The following is a 19,676-nucleotide window of genomic DNA, read 5'->3' as shown; positions in this document are numbered from 1 at the left end:
GTTGAATCTCAATCCACTCGGGTAATAGTGTCCACAACAATCTCAACTCTAGACCCCCATAACACACCATATCTCAATTGTACTCTACTCTGCGTTCAATCCGATCCAAACATCAAAATTTCAATAACATTTCATCAACAACAAATAAATATTTCTATTGTACCATATTAAATTATTCAAAAATTCATATAGATGTTAAATTTTAAGCCGTACGAACTTACTTGAACTGAATAGTAGCAGTTGCAGAAGTTTAGGGACTATTCCGTAATTTTTTCTTTTCCACGAGTATCTACAGGATCTTGATCTAAAATGTAAAATTTCTCAATTATTAGCTTAAATTTCACATCCCAATCCATTTTACAATTAATACCTTTTTATTTTTTGAATTTACACAATTACCCTAAACTTTTACAATTTTTATAATTTAGTCCCTTAACGAAAATCATCAAATTAATTATTTTCTCAAGTCAAAATTATAAACGAATATACTAGGCCCTTATAAAATCCTAATAAACATCAAATTCACTATAAAACCTTAAATTTTGACATTTTCACAATTTAATCCCTAAATTAAAATCTAACAAAAATCACTTCACAAATTCATCAAACAATACAAACAAAGCTTCAAATGCACAATTATCATAAAAAAAATGTTCAAGGTTCATCAATGGAAAATTCTAAAATTTTAAACAAATTCAAAAACAAATGTATGGGCTAGCTGGACCTAGTTGCAACGATTTCAAAAACATAAAAATTACAAGAAAACAAATCGATTTTACCTCCCATGCAAAGACAAGAAGTAATTGAAGCTCCTTAGGTCAAAAATGATGCTTTTGGACAAAGGTTAAAGGAAAAATGAAGAGAAATTGATTAATGTTTCAATTTGTTTTATTAAATTTTAACTAATTTACAACTTTGCCATTATGCACCATTTTTTTGTCATTTTTCCTTTCAATATGCTGTCCAACATATTTATTAGGATTAAATTACCATTTAGGTCCTTCCTCATTTATTAATTAAGCCATTTGATCAACTAAATGTTATGATTACCATATTTTACATTTTTTACAATTTAGCCATTTTTCCTTAATTAGTTATCTAAATGTTAAAATTTCTTAACCAAATTTTAATACAACTCTAATGACTCTATAAATATTCTAAAAATAATATTTATGAGTTGACACGACAGAAATTTGTGGTCCCAAAACTACTATTCTGTCACTACTGAAAATCAGGTTATTACACATAATTTCATGTCGTGATTTGTCAGTTCGATTTACATATTACCGAAGGAATCACCATAAATATCCATATCATCATATTATGCCATGGGTCGCTCCCACATGGACTTACACACTTTCATGTCGTGACATACCAGTCCAATTTTCATCTTACTAGAGACATCACCATAAGTGTCTTTATATCATACAATGCCATTGGTCTCAGCCACATGGTCTTGCACTTATTTTCGTATCGTGATATTTCAGTCTAGTTAGCAACATAATTGCCCTACCAGAGGCATCACAAATGGACATATTACTCAAAAGTTACTTACTTAACTTTGTTCATACTTCTAAATGATTCATACTCTTACCATATCAAACTTTACCTGCATGCTTACCACTCAACTTCATATTCAAACAGTACTTCCAACATATCATCATCGCACATATAGCAACTACTATGCTTTAATTGCTTACTGCGTATCTGAGGTGTTAACATCATGTATATCTCTTTTCCATAATAATTCACATGTAGGAGTCAAAACAAAGACTCACATGATATTCACTAATTATAGCTCGAAGCTCCAAACTTGGACATTCATCTCGAACTAGTAGCAATAACTACTTACTGAACATGAAACCATCGTTACAAACCCATTTATAGACAGATTTCTAACATTCCACTAATAGATGACCCCCATACAAGGTCTTTTATTCAAATTTATTGTTCATAAACTTATTAACAACCTTACTCTTTTAAAAACTTACATACAAAGTTGTATCACTTACTAGGAGGTGGAACAACCTCTGATTAAATTAAGAACTTTAACTTTCAGCTTAATGAGAAAAATATAACATTTAAATTTAAGAAAAGGGCCAAAGAATAATATTAAAGGAAGAAGAAACTTCCCTCCGAGCCCTTCTCACACATATATAACCCATTTCCTCATAGTAGAGCTTAACAAGTGTCACTTGAATCCAGGATTTGTCCTTCTTAATGACCTACAGATTCCGAATGAAACATAAAATGAAAATCCCGCATAATTTATTTTTGTCCAATCAATCTAGTTGGCTCTTAACCAGATCAATTTAAAAAACTTATTTTGCACAATACTCAAGTAATTGGGCGAACCATACTTTTGGCAGTAACTCTCACTCAACTTACTCTTCGCTTGACATATTCTTTTCTTACATAGCAGAATAACATGGAACAAAAATCCTTAATTATTTATACGGCGGATATTTTATGCCATCCCAAATCTGCCCGAAGCCTGCTAATTGGCGGATTAAATTACGCCAAACAAATACTTTATGACTCTATGCTTTATTCTCAAATCTGTCAGACTTGGGGTATGATAAGGGTAATTATTGTAAATCTTAAATGATAAACAAGTATAGAATTTAAATATCTTAGGACTCTCTTATTGTAGATGGGAACTAATCTCAATCATTAATGTAATTCTATCTGTACCATTAGATCTAGGGGAGCTCAACTATAAATAGAGCCCTCCTATTCATTTGTAATCATTCAATTCTTGAGTTAAAGAATATATTGAGAGTATTTACTCAAAAATTTGACGTGCTTTTGTTTTTTATTTTTCGTTATTCTTTCGTTTCGAGTTTGCTTCTGATTGTTTCAGTGCCTTTTGAGAATTTATGCAAGAATTCTCATCTTTAGACTGTTAGGGTGACTTAGATAAATTTGAACTAAAAAAATCTCCTTAAATTGCACGATTTGCAGACGAAAATTCTAACCCGTGACACTTAAATATAATGAAACCCTTGAATATAATTATTTTAAAAGATCATAATTAAAAAAAATCAATTCAACCTCTAAAATATATGTTAACAAGTATGCGTGCTCACTTTTGTGAATTTTAAAAATAGAGTTTTTGTTAATTTTAATAAATATGCACATTTTGTTATGTTATTAAAGGTCAAAATTATTTTAAGTTCCCACATTACTATTAATAGTACAATCTTTTACTATTTCTTTTTAATCCTTATATGATTTTGATGATTAGTTTTAAATGTTTTTACCTAAATGCACTTTTATTGTTAATCTGCACTTAAAATTTATGTTTCACGTTGTAGTTAATCCTTTTTCTTTTAGTTTCTTTTCCATTTTGACTGAAAAGTTTATTCTCCTCCCAGTTAGACATTCAAGTTGACATTTAAAACTCATTTGGATTTTCATGTAAGATTGTCGTTAGGGAGGCAAATAAAAACAGAGCTTAACAGCAGAGTGACCACCTCATAACAAAACAATAATGTAAGTTACTAAAACGTAACATTTCAAAAATAAGAGACTAAAATATAATTTGAGGCAAATAAAAATGACTAATTTTACAGTTTACCTTAAAAATAATGGTAGTAAAAGGCATATATAATTATTAAATAAAATAATCATACTTTTAAAAATAAAAAATTAAGTGAGTCAAAGTAGATTTGAATTAATCAATTACAAATACAATTAGAATCGAGTAAAAACAATTATATATGATATCAATATGATATTATATATATGCTTGGCTCAACCCAACTCTCAAACATTTTCATGCTACACTAATGCAAGCTGAATCTAACTAATTTGAAAATGGCATTTAAAATTTAGCCTTATTTAATTATTTTAATAATAAAGAGATTAAAATTGATCCATTTGGACTTCACACCAATTTGTACACCATCACAAACATATCTCAAAATTACACACCTATAGTTAAGCAACCCTGAAAAAGAAAAACCAATTACAAAATCTAGTATTGGACACCTGTCAAGCATAGGCCAAACTATCAGGCTTGTTGTGTGGCGCCGCCGCCGGTGGTGGTGGAGGAGGAGACGGGAAAGAAGCTGCCGGTCTAGACGGCGGAGCTGGTACACCGTAAATCTCAGGATTGGTACGAATTTCTTGCCTCCCTTTATATCTTCCCAATAAGTAACATCCAAGTCCAAGTAATAAGCAAAAGAAAATTAAAGGCAAAGAGATGATTATAACCATACCCATTTTATCTTGGAGTTTTCTTGAGATCCTTGTTGATGATCTCTATGTGTTTGATTGAATTCCTAAGTGGGAATGAACATATTTTATAAAGAGATTTCTTTTAACGTTTCAGATTCTTTTAAAAGCTTTCAACGGCTACTTATTCTAATTCCTTTCTAGTGGTGGGCCAGATAAGTTCCATCATATGTAGGCTTTTGGCATCATCTAGCTTTTCAGAATCACATTCGTGATCAAATAAATTATCAATAAAAATATTACAAATTGATTGATTTAGTTTTTTAGCATGATTTCTAATTTTTAGTTCAATCCACCTGATCTAGATCCAGTCCAAATAACATTAATGTTGAGATATTTTTATTTTCTATTTAGGGTTTGATTTCTAATTTAGTTGGGCCTATATTATAAAGTGGTTCTCGAATTTTATAAAATAATTATTTTAACCCTCGATTTAATTTTTCCGTCTTTTTAGCCTTTAGCAAAGTTTAAAAAACTTAATTTTTCATCTAATTTTGAATGGTTTGATAAAATACAAGTTTAAAGGATAAAAAGACGAAAAATTAAATTAAGAGTTAAAATAATTTTTTTAAAATTAGAAGAAAAAAAAGTCATTATGCCAAAATAATAAGCTAACTTTATGGCTAATTTTTAGAAGTATGCTGATATATACATATTTGAGAAAGTAGGCTGTTTTTTTTTTTGAAAATTACCGATCTAAATTATTTTTTGAGAGAGAAAGAAAAATATGACCTACAGGGCATATTTTTACTGTCATGTTTGTGAAAACGCGTCTTGTCAGATGGTTTAAATGTTAATGTTTTTGTCATTGAGTCTCGGGTTCAATTCCTTCCCTATTCACATTTGTATTTTTATTTCATATTGTTTTAAGCTGTTTTTGTTTTTAATTAATATTTTTGATATATTTATTCTTTTGGTTAGATGGTTAAATAATTGTGATTTCATCTTTGATTCTTATGTTCAATTCTTCTTATAAACAATTTAATATGTATTTTTATTTCATGTTGTTTCAAGCTTTTTTAATTAATGTTTATAATTAATAGACATATTGTTTTCAAAATTTTTTAATTAATAGCTCTTTTATTTAAAAATTAAATGATAAATATGTAATTATTTTTTAAAACATCAATTAATTCTTTATATATAATATTTATATGTCAAATATTTATTTTCTCCACCTATATTGTGGGGTATGGTGATTTCTAATATTATAAAATCAAATAATTATTATTTCAAATATCATTGTTTTTCAAATATTTATAATTATTAATTAATTAAAAAATTTGAAACGACATAAAATAAAAAATACATATTAAAATACTTATAAGAAGAATTGAACTTAAGAACTTAAGGATGAAATCACAATTATCTAGCCATTTAACCAAAAGAAATCATGTGTCAAAAATATTAATTAAAATAAAAAGAGCTTTAAACAACATAAAATAAAACATATTAATGTGAGTAGGAGAGAAATCGAACCCGAAATTTAAAGATAAAAGCAATAACATTTAACCGCCTGACCAAAATAATTGAGTTATTAATTTTCGGTGAAAAAGTCTTGTAAAAATATGCCTTGTAAGACGCGTTTTCCTTTCTCTCTCCAAAAACAATATAGATCGATAAAGTAAAAAAAAAAACAACCTACTTTTTTTGAATAAATTTTTCTGTAGCATATTTCTAAAAATTAGCCCTAACTTTATGTAAGATAATTTATTTTTAAAAATAAAATAAAAATCAATATCTTTAACTATGCTGATACAACTAAAATTCCATAAACAAAGCTACTTATATTTTTATTATCTTATCAATAATGATTTTAAAAAAATTATTACTTAAATATTTTATATTATTTTTCCTCCCAAAACTAGTATTGTATAGAAAATAATAGAGTAAACTACACTATTAGTCACTAAACTATGGGTGAATTTTTGTTTTTGGTCAGTTAAAATAAAAAAAGTTACTATTTGGTCACTAAATTATTCGAATTTGGTCAATGAACTATTTAAAAGTTTTTATTTAAGTCACTGAGCTATTAAATTTTCTTTAAAGTTCTGTCAGCGAGTTCCAAGCAACGATTCGACAATCAGTAAGGTGGATTAGTACCCATCGACAAATAGAATAACACACCTTAGATCCAAGTCGATTTGAGGTCAATGTCAGAGATCAGAGGAAAAAACTATTTGAATTTTGATTTGCAAATTTATGACATCCAAAGCTATTTCATGAAAAAAAAAATTGAACAATAGAAGAAAAGAGAAAAGAGAGCTTTTGATTGGTGTAGACAATGTGAATAGAAAAAGCCATATAACATTGATTTTAACCGTTCAATGACTTAAATGAAAACTTTTGAATAATTCATTGATCAAATTGTAACTTATTTTAATTATATTACCAAAACAAAATTTTACCGATAATTTAGTAACTAAAGTGTAATTTACCCAAAATAATACTAATATATGAATATATTGATGTTATGAGTGTATAAAAATTTTGAGGATATGACAGCATTTTGATAAGTTTCACTACTATACATAGTGTGGTTGTGGACGTATGAGAGATTTTATTGGGAATGATACCCTATTCCTATTATATGTAGGTACATATCTCATGTTTTGCATTTTTATTGATTAAAAATAAATATGGCACAAATCATTAAATCTACTAAAATTAAAATAATAATAAATTTAATTTTAATATTGTTAATTTAATTCTTATTTTTAATTAAATTTAATTATTAATCTTTCAAAAGAGTTAAAATTACTTTTGCATAACGAAAACGTTAACTAAAATATTAATTATTTAACAATATTGGCATTACAACTTGCGTGGTAGTTCATTTGTACTTCATGTTGCATTGATACCATTTGTCTTATATGCCATGTCAATAAATAATTTAAAAATATAAAATATTCAAATAAAAGAAAAAAATCATTTTTAAAAATAAAAATTCATAAAAATTAAAAAGTAACATGAAGTACATATGGATTGTTATATAGGTTGCATGTATAAAAATTTAATATTTTATTCAATATTTTTAGTAAAAGATTTATGGTCAAATTCGATTATTTTAAAAAGTTAAAGAGTTAAGTTTAACTAAAAAAAATAAAGATCAAATTCACAAAAATATAAATCTCATGAAATTAGAATTTAAACACATGCAGTAGTGAAACTAGGGGGCTGGCAAGGGCCTCGACCCCCTAAAATGAAAATTTTTTTATATGCTCCTTTAAAGTTAAAAAAAAAAAATTAGTAAAAGTAAAATTACACTTTGACCCCTTTAAAAATATAAAATTTAATTTAATCATTTAAAAACTATAAAAATATAGTCTATTAAAATAGTAGAATTGTAAGTTTTCTGTCAAATATGGATATATTTATTTATTTTCCTTAGTTTTTCATATATTTGGAGGATAATGTTACAACAGGTTGTAGACGGATACTTTAGTGAAATAATAAATCCGGAAACATCCTACGTTGCCCCAACTCTTTATTTGTTTTTCTTTGAAAGTATCCGTTTTTAAAAATAGCTTCAACAATATATTGAAATTTTAAGGAAAAAAAATGAGCATACCCCGTATCCGATATTTACATCTGATTCCAAGGACTCTTCACCTCCCTTCTCCGAGGATGTCACTAAACCCAGAAACATTTACGGGGGAGGGACTCGGATCTGTCACCGTAGCGGCGTTGTTGTTACTCTTCATTGTGTTCTCGTTGCTGCTGGATGCCATGGATGTTTGTGTTTCTTCACTCATGAAAGTGCCTGTTATATCCTTAAAATCATAGTCAGTCAAATAACTTGGCTTCGATGTAACGGTGCTCACTTCGATGTCACCGGCAAGCATTGCGACGACTCGGGACATCAGTGGCCGCATTGACGGTGAAGCCTGAGTGCATAACAGTGCCACCCCGAGCACTCGGAAAGCTTCGGTTTTGTTGAATTCGGCTAAAGTCGGATCGACCAGGTTCAAGCTTTGATCATTTTCATACAGGTTCCATGCCTGGAGACATTGGTCGTAATAAATAATCATTCGATGCGGCCTATACATGAATAGGTCTAATCATAACTACAAGGGGTTAAAAGGTTCCATTTTCATTACCCATTCAAGAAGATAAATTCTGTCGATTTCTAAGGTAGTGTCCGTGTTTGGTCTTCCACACAGAATCTCCAATGCAACGACACCGAAGCCGAAAACATCAGCTTTCTCAGTGAGATGCCCTCGCATTGCATACTCCGGTGCTAGGTAGCCACTACAAGGTGATTAAATTACATGTCATTAAGGAAGCAATGTTGAATGAAAAGGTCAAAAAAAGTCTGAAAGGGCTTTACATGGTGCCTGCAACGCGAGTGCTGATGTGCATTTTCTTGTCATCATACAGCTTTGCCAATCCGAAATCCGATATTTTCGGGCACATCTCTGCATCGAGCAGAATATTGCTTGCTTTGACATCTCTATGGACAATCCTTTGCCTAGACTCCTCATGAAGATACGCTAGGCCTCTCGCGACTGACAAGCAGATGTTGAACCGGGTCGGCCAATCGAGATGCAAGCCGCTATGTCCTGCATTTACAGTTCAATAAGTCTCATAGCCATTGTGTCTTGCATGAAAGGATTATTTTGAATGTTCTCATACCGAAGAGTGTCTGATCGAGGCTTTTGTTTTCGAGGTACTCGTAAACAAGGAGATGCCTATTTCCTTCGATGCAGCAACCATATAGTTGAACAAGATTACGATGTTGAACCGCCGAGATCGTTGCTATCTCTGAAACGAATTGATCCTTCCCTTGGTGTGATGCTACCGAAAGTTGCTTCACTGCTACAACTCTCCCATCCGAAAGTGTACCCTAAAACATAATAACATTGTCGTAAATCACTGGTAATTTTTGCTGTTACATGTCGAGCTGTAACTATAGTTATAAGCTAAAATAGTTTACCTTGTATACAAGTCCAAACCCGCCTTCCCCTAATTTCTTTGAAGGACTGAAGTCTTCCGTGGCGGTTTTCAACTCAGCGTAACTAAATGTGTTCGGTCTAGGGCTGATACCAATAAACACTGCAGGTTCAAGTAAGGCACTTAGTAGGCTAGAAATGCAACATTTCTAGTTACCATAGGAGAAACGATATCGGTCGGAGATTTGAAGTTAGAACAGCTGCATTCCCTATATAATATCCGGTGCAACCGGCCTAGTTGAGAAGTGAAAACCGAGTCTTTCCTGAATTTTGTCAAGAACTATTGAATGGGATGATTCATTGTTCTATATCAAGATGCATATATGTTCTATGATACATTGATGATCTTACCTTCTTCATCGTCGTCTTTTTTCCTTCTCTTAATGTAAATAATCACAAATACGAGTATCAACGCCACGAAAACTATGGGAACTGTAATACCGACAATCAATCCTGTCTGGTTCTTCCCTTTATGTGTGCCTGGCGGTATCCCGCTGACGGTTGGTACAAAATCTGAACAGTGAAAAGCATAGAATAAGCACATGAAATTTATATTACATATAGATTCATAAGCGTTTAAGGTGTCTTACTTGGAACAACATTAATGGCTGAAATCGAAGGACCATAATAGCCTTGTTCCGGTGTACAGCACGTCCCTTTACCGGCCCAAAACAGGTGGATTTCAAGATGATTATCCGTTACATTAGCAGTGAAATTCTTAACTACTGCTCTCTCAACACCGCCTGCTTCCTTCGATATTTCAAAATCCCTTAATTGCCGGGTTCCCTAATGAAGCATCGATAAATTGCTGACATAGAAACACTCCAAACAGAGGACATCAATTAGATGATCTAAAACTGAGATATTACCTGAATATAAACATCAAAAATACGCCTTCCCAGACTCCTCCATGACCGTGTGCTTCGGTCTGAGAAAGCTGTTTCAGCAAAGAACAAGTTTACTGTATACAATCCATTCTCGAGGCCTAGGCCATAATATCTAAGTGATCCAGGGGATAGCCTCGAAGTCTGATATAGCTCCGGCGTGCTTGTACGTGTTACTTGTGCTAACGTGTTCTGCACATACAGTTGATTTTGCCGGTCCGCGAACAAACCAACATTGCTAACTGCCCAATTCTGAGCACTCGTCACATTAAACCCTGCCTCACCGAGAGTTTGGTTCTCGGCCTCGAAAACTATCCCATTTGACATCATCTGCGGACCGCCGCACTTGATCGAGAAGTTTGCATCTGTCAGTGCCAACATGAAAAAACATGTAAGCAGGGGAACCAATCTATACACATAATTAAAACCTCAGTAACATATGCTTGTTTCCGAGTTTTTCGCAAAAGTTTACATCGAGGAGAGTTCCGATTGCAGGCAAAGCTTCTTTGAAGGCATTCTAATCCAGGCAAAAGCCTGCAGAATTTCAAAACAAATCCATTGCATGGTTTTGATGGAAAGTTTCACAGTTTTATTCATCGAAACATACTTACCTTGAGCTTGAGCTGTTCAATTCGAAGTTGTTGGCCACGAAATTCCTGCATAAATAGCCGTGAAACAATCTCTTAGACAATGTAGTGAACAGATTATATGCATAAAGGAAGTACCATGCTTTAAGATACATACAGGTTCAAATCTGAGTCTATCCATGAAGGCAAATTTCCAGATAACATATTGTATGATAAATCACTGCATAGAGAAGTCAAATAGCTGAAAGTGAGTAGGGACTATGCAAATATTACCCTAAGTTACTTGAATTCGAGCATACGGTCTAATAAATGCATATGTTCAATTTTTTAAAACGGGTCATATCATTACATGCGTCCAGCATGAGTATATTCAAATTTTAAGGTTTTTTTTCATATATTTGAAGGGTCATATCTTCGTTTCAGTATCTGAATACATATTAAACATGAATTCTGATGGAATGAATAAATTTAGTGTGTAAAAGGATGACTTACATAGTCTGAAGAGTTTCACTCTTTCGGCTCGGAATTGGACCTGACAGGCTATTATTTCCAAGAAACCTGGCCATTTCAAGAGTCCGTGTATGTATGAATCAGACGTAAGGACTTCAAGAAAAATAAAGAGTCCATAATACAATAAATTTTGCAACTTACAAGTATGTAAGAGAATCCATATTGAACAAAGCACTTGGAATTTGGCCTGTTAAATTGTTGAAACTCAAGTCTCTGGAAGACAGAAGAAACTAAACACATAACTTACAGCTTTTGCAAAGATTGTAATTCTGTGATATAAGATGGCAAAGTACCAGTGAGTAGCACATTTCTTAGAACTCTACATGAAATAAAAACATAAACAACAACAACAAAAAAAGAATTTAATTAGTCTGTAATTAGTCCCAAAGTTTTTAGAACTGGACTAATAGTCGAACCAATCAAGTCACCGGTTTGTCAGTCCAACCGACTTGATTAAAAAACATTTCAACTGGTCTGTACCGATTCTTTGGCTAATCGATTCAAATCTATTCTCCAGATCGATACCCCAATCAATTTTCGGTTCAACCGGTCGAATTCAATCAAACATCATTGATTAGTCCATTAAATGAGGGGAAAAAGATGAGTACAAGATGATGCTTTTAACTTACAAGTCAGTCAAGTTGTTTAAATTTCTTGTGAAATCAAGAGAAGAAGAGCTCCCATTGTAAATATCACCAATTCGCCTACATGATATTTATATTAAAGCATCAAACACATGTGTATATTATATATATGATTGTGACACCCCCAATCCACATTCGGAAACTTCGAGAAATAGTGAGACTAACAACGGATCTTCGAGATTTTCAATGTGAGATTAGAGTTTTACGATGAATACGTGGAAAAAATTCGAGAGAGTCGTTTTGATATGTACTCACAAAGATGTCAATGAGTTCAAGTTTGCGAAACTGGAAGGTATGGGTCCTTCAAAAGAGTTCCCTTCAAATCTCCTGTAATGATACCGTTCTTCATATTAGAGAGGGTCTACTTAGTTTCTTTACTTTAATTTGTTAAAATTTGATCCTCGAATCTTATAAAAGTCAAGAAGTTGTTTTAAATTACTTACAATGATGTAAGCTGAGTCCAGTTATTGCCAACAAAATCAGGTATTTTGCCTGTGAAAGCATTGTCAGATGCCCACCTGAAATCAGTTAATAGGACATAAGGCAGTTGCAAGACATTTTGGAGCACGGAAATGAACACGAACACGAACACGAACACGTAATAAAGCTACGGCATGGTATGGACATGTTTGCCGGAATTGTATTCGTGCCCGACACATGAACACTCTCGAGACAGAAGTTTCCATGCTTCATAATTGAGGACATGGAAATGTCCATATACATTTAAACACACACACACGCATAGGTCGTAATGGTTGGGTATTTTTCTTACAGAACTTGCAGATTTCCAAAGTTGGCAAATGTGGAGGGAACCTCACCACCCAAACCTCAACTGTTAATGTAACTGTCGAAATTCGTATCAAACAATGTTGTTATAATTTCGTAGGGTAAAAAAAATCATGTGGATCCTTGTTAATAACTGAAGAAATTTGGAACTTACAGTTGTTCAAGGTTGACTAAGTTACCAAGTTCTGGAGGCAGTGTTCCGGAGAAACTATTCACGCCAAAAGACCTACATCACAAAAATCAACAAATTTATAATTATATAAAAGGTGAGACAAGTATTCTTTTCATATACTAAAAAATCCTACTAACGGTATGAGAGGATTTCGTTGATAGTGCACTTTTTTTTTTAATTTCACAAACACAATTATAAATTTACCACTTGCCTTATTTCTTTTATATATTTATTTTTTAATTTTTTACTATATTCTATAAACTTTATTCTAAATTTGATTTGAATTTTTTATCCAATTTAGTCCTGAAATTTGACAGCTTTTCTCAATTTGGTTCCTTAACTTGGATTCGTTAATGTACGATGATATAACACTTTGAGATTATGTCACATCATTATTTGAATTTTAAAAAATTTAAGTTCTTATACTTTTTAAAAATTTATATAAACTTTCAAAAACTTTTAGGTAAGAATTTAAAATCCAACATTAAATTTAAAAAACAGATTAAATATTACTTTATTCCAAAAATTAAATATATTATATGGGAGAAAAAGGAGCCTTACAGCAATTTTAGCTGCCTAAGATTTCCAAGCTCCTTTGGAATAGGTCCAGTGAAATCATTATGAGCAATTGACCTAGGCAAAATAAGATAAATAAACAAATAAAAAAAAAGTAAAAACATTAGATTTTGTAGTATTTTTATGTTGTTGGAACTCTTCATTCATTCACATTCGAGATAATAACTTATGTTGGGTAATCTTTCAATACTCACAGTGACTCTAATCTTGACATATTTCCGATAAATGCTGGCAATGAACCAGTGAAGAAGTTTTGATCGATCTTCCTGCATAACCAAATAATGAAATTTAAAACCAACCTAATATCATATATAATCCATCTGATCTGAACTGAATTTATTACAAATGTGAGGAAAAAAGAGAGAGAAAAGAAGACTCTTACAAAAAGGTAAGAAAAGGCAAACCCAAAAGTTCCTCTGGTATAACTCCTGTTCTATCTAAAGCATATACTCTCCTGAGATAAGTCCATAAAAATGTATTTGAGAATATGTATTGAATACGAATATTTTTAAAGAAAATAAAATCCGAAAATGATTAACAGTGAGATTATATACAATCGAGTAATGTGGCAAAGAGTGTTGGTGTTGAAAGAGCAATCACATCTGATAGCTGGGTTATTTGTAGGGTCTTCAAACACCGAGTCACTTTGACTCAGTGCAGACCCACTACATAGCTCTCCACTGATATTCCATGAATCAACTGCTTGTGTACCCCATTGTTGAAATATCGAGTTCAATGCCCTCGCTGTTTTCACATTGTTAATCTGATGTAAGTATATGTATATATACTCTATATAATGTGCTTAATTGAGTTAGTGCCATAAGTTCATCGAATATTAGTTCAATTGAAAAATACTAAAAACTCCCTCACTTTACAAAATAAGAAATGTTATTTTGAGGATGTATATAAGATCTATAACAATCAACAAATAATGAGATTTAGACAAATTTAATTTAAATATTCTGTGTTATTTAAGTAAGATTATAATTGGAAGATTATTTAAACAAATTGTTTACTTTTCTTTCCACGTTTTAATCAAACAAAATATGTTAAAATTTTTTCTTTTTATTTTAGTTATCCAAACAAGAAATAAATATTTTTTTAACTTTCTGAAGTTGTTTAACCGGACCGGATCAATCGAATCGGGAATCGACCCAAGTATTAGTCTGGAGAAGGGTATTGAACCTCTTGACTAGGAAACCAGTATAAACCAATTGAACTAAATTTTTAATATTTTTATTTTTTAAAATTTTAATAACTTATTTAATCAAAATTAATTGAACCGACCAGACCAATAAATTGATAACCTAACTAATTCAACCACCGGTATCATTCTAAAAACCTTTAACTTTCTTTCACTTCCTTCTTTTGTTTTCTTTCCTTTATTATTAATTATTCAAATATAGAGTAAATAGATTGTTTACACCACACTTACATCCTATACATCAAATATTCCAATAAGTTTCTAAAAAAATATATATATATATATACCCTATAAAACATATTCTATCTAATCTAGCTAACACACAAAGTAGTCCATCTAATATGAGTAAACCATAGTTAAACATGTAATTTAATAGATCAAAACTAATCTTAATTACCGCAGTTTTTATTTCCTGAATTATATTTCAGCTCTCAAATTGGTCCTTATCTAAATTATCAATTTTGATCTAATTTACTGTAAAGCTTATTAGACGATGTACCTTATCTTGGGTAAAATAAGATAATATTGATAGTTTAAATGTTATTTTGACAAAAAATTAAAATATAATTCAAGAAAAATTTGAAAAGATTATATTAGTTCAACTTATTGGTAACCTTTTTTATTAACAAAATTAGAGGATTTTCAAACAACAAGTATATTTTTGTTGACATCAATGACCAAATCAAGTCATAGTTCATATGAAGGTGACATTTCTAAAATTACAATCTTATCTTTATACATATAAATTAGAAGACCTAAACATTATTAAATTTTCTTATCCAAGTCTTATTAGAAAATCATATCCAAAGAATAACCCAATGCTTAATAATTTTATATCCTATCAGACCTATAACTTATCATAAAATGTTCGACAAAGAGACAAAAGTGAGATAATTATTGCAAAACGACCAATGATAAATTATGAAAAAAGGTGTACCTGAGGGATAATATTATAAATTCTAAAAAATAAATCAATGGAAAGCATTCAAAATTGAGCAGCGCTTACCCACTATCAGAAAAAGGATGTCACAGCATATGAATTAAGAAATGATGATGTAATAGATGCAGACTTAACTCCAGAAATTAACTAAATTTTATATCATATGTTTAAATTTTAATATGTTTACATGACACAATAGCATTTGGAGGGAAAATGGTAACTTGGTCACATTTTGATACGTGATAAAAATATTTACAGTTTTTCAATTTTACTTACGGTTAGGTCCAATTTTCTTTTAAGTACTAAGTAGATATAAATTGCCAAGTGTACCTCCATATACATTAACTTTTATATAATTTTAATGATATTTCGTTTGCTATATTTTCATGATAAGACATTTTTAATTTGTTTATATTCAATAATTCAATTTATAATTGATATAATAAGTCATTGTCCTCACCACTCAAACAATGGGTAAATTAACCCCTATACATTAGATTAACGAACAAACGAGCCTTTTTATTAAAAATTTTATCAATTTCTACTATCAAAAACTAGTCACTGTATGTCAGAATGAGGTCTACGTGGCATGTCAATTGTAATTGTTTGGTTATTTTGTCAATTACGCTAGTTTTTAACAATAGATGAAATTTTAAACAAAAATGACTAATTTACTTTTTAATCTAACATATAAAGATTAAATTATTCACCTTTTAAATAAAAAGAATAAAATTCAATCTAAATTTTAATACAAAGATATTCATAATACTTTTATCATGTATTATATATCAAAATTTTTGCACCACATGACATATATGGTACAATCAATACAAGTAAAATGACAATGATTTTGTACTATACCACTTAAAAATAATTAGAGTCGGTACCATTCCATTGTTTTCTCCCTTATTCTTTTTTAACTAGGTATTCAAAAGGAAGTATACTGCATGATTGTGAAAACTACACATCCATCGGAATCCTAGTATATTTTTCGCTGGGGTATTAATTGAATTTTGTAAATTAAAATTTATAATTATTAAAGTCGATTTTATTTTTCTGTTTAATGTTTAATTACTTTTTATAAATAAAAATAAAATGTTTAATTTTAAATTTTATTTATTTTTCAAAGCCCCGCTATATACTAATTTCATGTGTGAGTTTTAGTCCGAGTTAGAGTGTTTTTGACAATATTTAATGCTTTAAGGATTGATATTTGGTACATTAGTAGTGTATTTTTTATTCCACAAGTAGTTTTAAAAAATTATTTTATGTCTTTTTAATATTTTAATATATCCTTATAGAACACTTGTTAATCCATTAACCTTCAACCTTTTAAAAGAGTCGGATTGTTGTTATCTAAATGAAATATAAACTAAAATATTACATTTTAAACATTTCAACCCGTATGACAATCCACATGTACTCCATGCTAATTTTTATAAACTTTTATATATTTTTAAAATTATTTTATTTTATTTAAATATTTTTATAATTTTTAATTATTTGTTGACGTGATATATAAAACAAATAGCGTCACGTTAACATGAATCATACATGGACTGCCATGCGAGTTTCTATGCCGACATCTTTAAAAAATTAATACTTTAATTAACATTTCCATAAAAAAAACGATTTAACTATTTTTGAAAGATTAATGGTCAAATTTAGCTCAAAATATAATAATCAATTTTTTAAAAAAAGTAAAAAATAAAATTAATTATTAAAGATTTGAAAATAAATCTTTTACTACTCCACAAGTTATTCAATCAACAAATTGAACCAAATAGTATTTTCTTTAATAATTAGTAGGATAAAGTTGTTTGGGATTTAATTGAAGTTGTTGTGTCACACAAGATATTAATTTTACATTAGGTAGTAATTTGCATTACATATAAAATGTACATAAATTATTGTAAAGTGTCTCATTTATTGGGGACCTAATAAAATTTTAAAAACTTTTAGGAGTTTAATGAAAATGATAAGTCATGTATCAGTGTGACAAAAAGTTAAACTAATATAAATAAATAAATAAAAAGAAGAAGAACCAATTGAAGGATGGAATCGTGAATTTAACTTACAAACAAAAAAAGAAGAAGAAAAGCTAGTGGTTTTAATTAACAAATTAAAATATCATATTAATATTCACGCACAAACATTTTGAAAAAAAAAATGAAGAAGAAGAAAAATCCGATCGATAACATATTCGACATTTATGAAGTTTCGGAAGTATAGGAAAGAACGATTTTCATTTGTTTTCACACGTTCGACCGGTTTTCTTAGCTGAAAAAGGCTTGAAACTGCGTCGCTTTTTTGGAAATTGAAAAGACAGAAATGTAAAAATCGAAGAGAGAATTGAAGAGAGTGTACCTTCGACGGGATCAGTGGTGGCGTTTTGGGCGTTGGATTTGCTGCAACAAAAGGAAACAACGAAGAAGAATAGGTGGAAGAGAAAGTATGCGGAAGAAGACGGTCGATTCCGCCTCGAAATCATGGCTTTTCCCCCCTCTTTTTTCTACTGTAATTTTCTCGCTTCCCAGACAGGATGACCTCTCTCACTCATCACCTCTCATATTAATATCTACCACTAAGGACGCACAACAGCAGCCTTTCTTAGTTAAAATGTGGATAATATAATTTTTGAAGCAAAACTTCGCTTTATTTGTCTATTTTGATAATTAAATAAGATGTAATACAATTTTAGGGTAACATATTCAATGTTTTAATAACTTAATCGATGATTGAATAGATCAAATCATCGATTCTCGATTCAACCAATTCAATCAGTTCAATCATTTGAGTAAAAATAATTAAATAAATTATTAAAATTCATAAAAATATAAAATTAAAAAAAATTATTAAACAGGTTCAATTGACGATTTCTTGTCTTAGTTTTCGATTTTTATCAATTTCAAGCAATTTCTAATTTAACCAGTTTAATCCCTTTGTTCGGACTGTTATATTGATAAATACTAGGTCCATTTAGTGTGGTTATGTTCCAATAACACTGGTCACATCATCAAATCTTAATAAAATCCAAGTTTTTGGACTAAAATGGATCTAGTTGTCGAATTCAAAGACCAAAGTGAACCTAGTTTCCAAATTCAAGGCAAAAATTATATAATCCCATTCAAATATGCTATAAATCTTTATACATTTTTAGAATTGTCTCTGTATTTTTTTCAGAAGTTGAAATTCAGGTTCAATTGTTAACGTTGTTAAAATTTTTTTTGTTAAATTTATTGATGCAATATTTTAAAATTAAAAAATTCACTTGATAACTATATAATTAAAAATAATATTGTAATTAACTTGAATTTAATAAAAGAACTTATATTTTTAAACCTGAAAAGTAAATAGAATTTTTAAAAAATAAAAATTTAAATTTAAATTTAAATTTATAGAAAATATAAAGGATTTGGTCAATAGATAACGAAAAGAAACCCAAATTAAAAATTATATATTTAGTAAGTAATTTGTATTTTTTTATTGCTTTTTGGCACGATTTGGCCTACTTTGTCCCCACCTTTACCGGAAGGTTCGCAGTTTTTTTTTTTATTAAAAGCATAATGATTTATTTATCTTTTAATTTTACAAAACAAATTTATTTTAGTTTTTTATTTAATTTTTTATCTTTTGAGTCTTTAAATTTATATTTTTATCAAATCACCTCAAAATGGATAAAAAGTAAACTTCTTTAACATTGTTGATATGGTATACACATAGATCACCACGTGGATGACACATCAACATTTAATTAACTTTGAATTTTTTAAAATTTAAAATATATAAAATTATTTTAAAAATTAAAAGTATTAAAAAAGTATAAAATTTGTAAAAAAATATTTTAAATGTTTTTAAAATTTTAAAAATTAACTAAATCTTGACATATCATCTACGTGGTAGTTCACGTGTATACCATGTCAACAAAGTTAAAAATGTTAACTTTTTTAATCTATTTTGAGGTGATTTGACAAAAATACAAGTTTAAAGGTTAAAAGAGAAAAAAATTTAAATGAAAGGCTAAAATATTTTTTTTGCAAAGTTGGTGGGACAAAAAGTTATTATGCCTTTATTAAATGAAGGGATAATATAATTTTACTTATCTACAAATTGATACCTAAACAATATTATTTTTCCCATCTTGGTACTTAAATTTTTTTATTACAAGTGGTACCTAAACTA

The 19,676-nt window shown here is 29.7% G+C and overlaps 1 protein-coding gene and 1 pseudogene across 1 annotated transcript; both read right to left on the bottom strand.

Annotated features, from left to right (window-relative positions):
• Positions 1 to 3,812: 3,812 nt before the first annotated feature.
• Positions 3,813 to 4,321, bottom strand: LOC105799005 (uncharacterized). The gene has a single exon (XM_012629306.2). It carries the CDS (start codon positions 4,225 to 4,227, stop codon positions 3,997 to 3,999), a length of 231 nt encoding a protein of 76 aa, XP_012484760.1. The 5' UTR covers positions 4,228 to 4,321; the 3' UTR covers positions 3,813 to 3,996.
• Positions 4,322 to 7,590: 3,269 nt separating this feature from the next.
• LOC105799004 (probable LRR receptor-like serine/threonine-protein kinase At1g56140) lies at positions 7,591 to 18,096 on the bottom strand (annotated as a pseudogene).
• Between the last annotated feature and the right edge of the window lie 1,580 nt (positions 18,097 to 19,676).

This window comes from Gossypium raimondii, chromosome 9 (assembly GCF_025698545.1).
Source record: "Gossypium raimondii isolate GPD5lz chromosome 9, ASM2569854v1, whole genome shotgun sequence".
Lineage (NCBI taxonomy): Eukaryota > Viridiplantae > Streptophyta > Magnoliopsida > Malvales > Malvaceae > Gossypium > Gossypium raimondii.
This window is presented reverse-complemented; position numbering and strand designations above follow the sequence as displayed.

What these genes read in the sequence shown, in the direction of transcription:
- LOC105799005 (XM_012629306.2), bottom strand. Translation starts at nt 4,227, where the DNA reads ATGGGTATGGTTATAATCATCTCTTTGCCTTTAATTTTCTTTTGCTTA.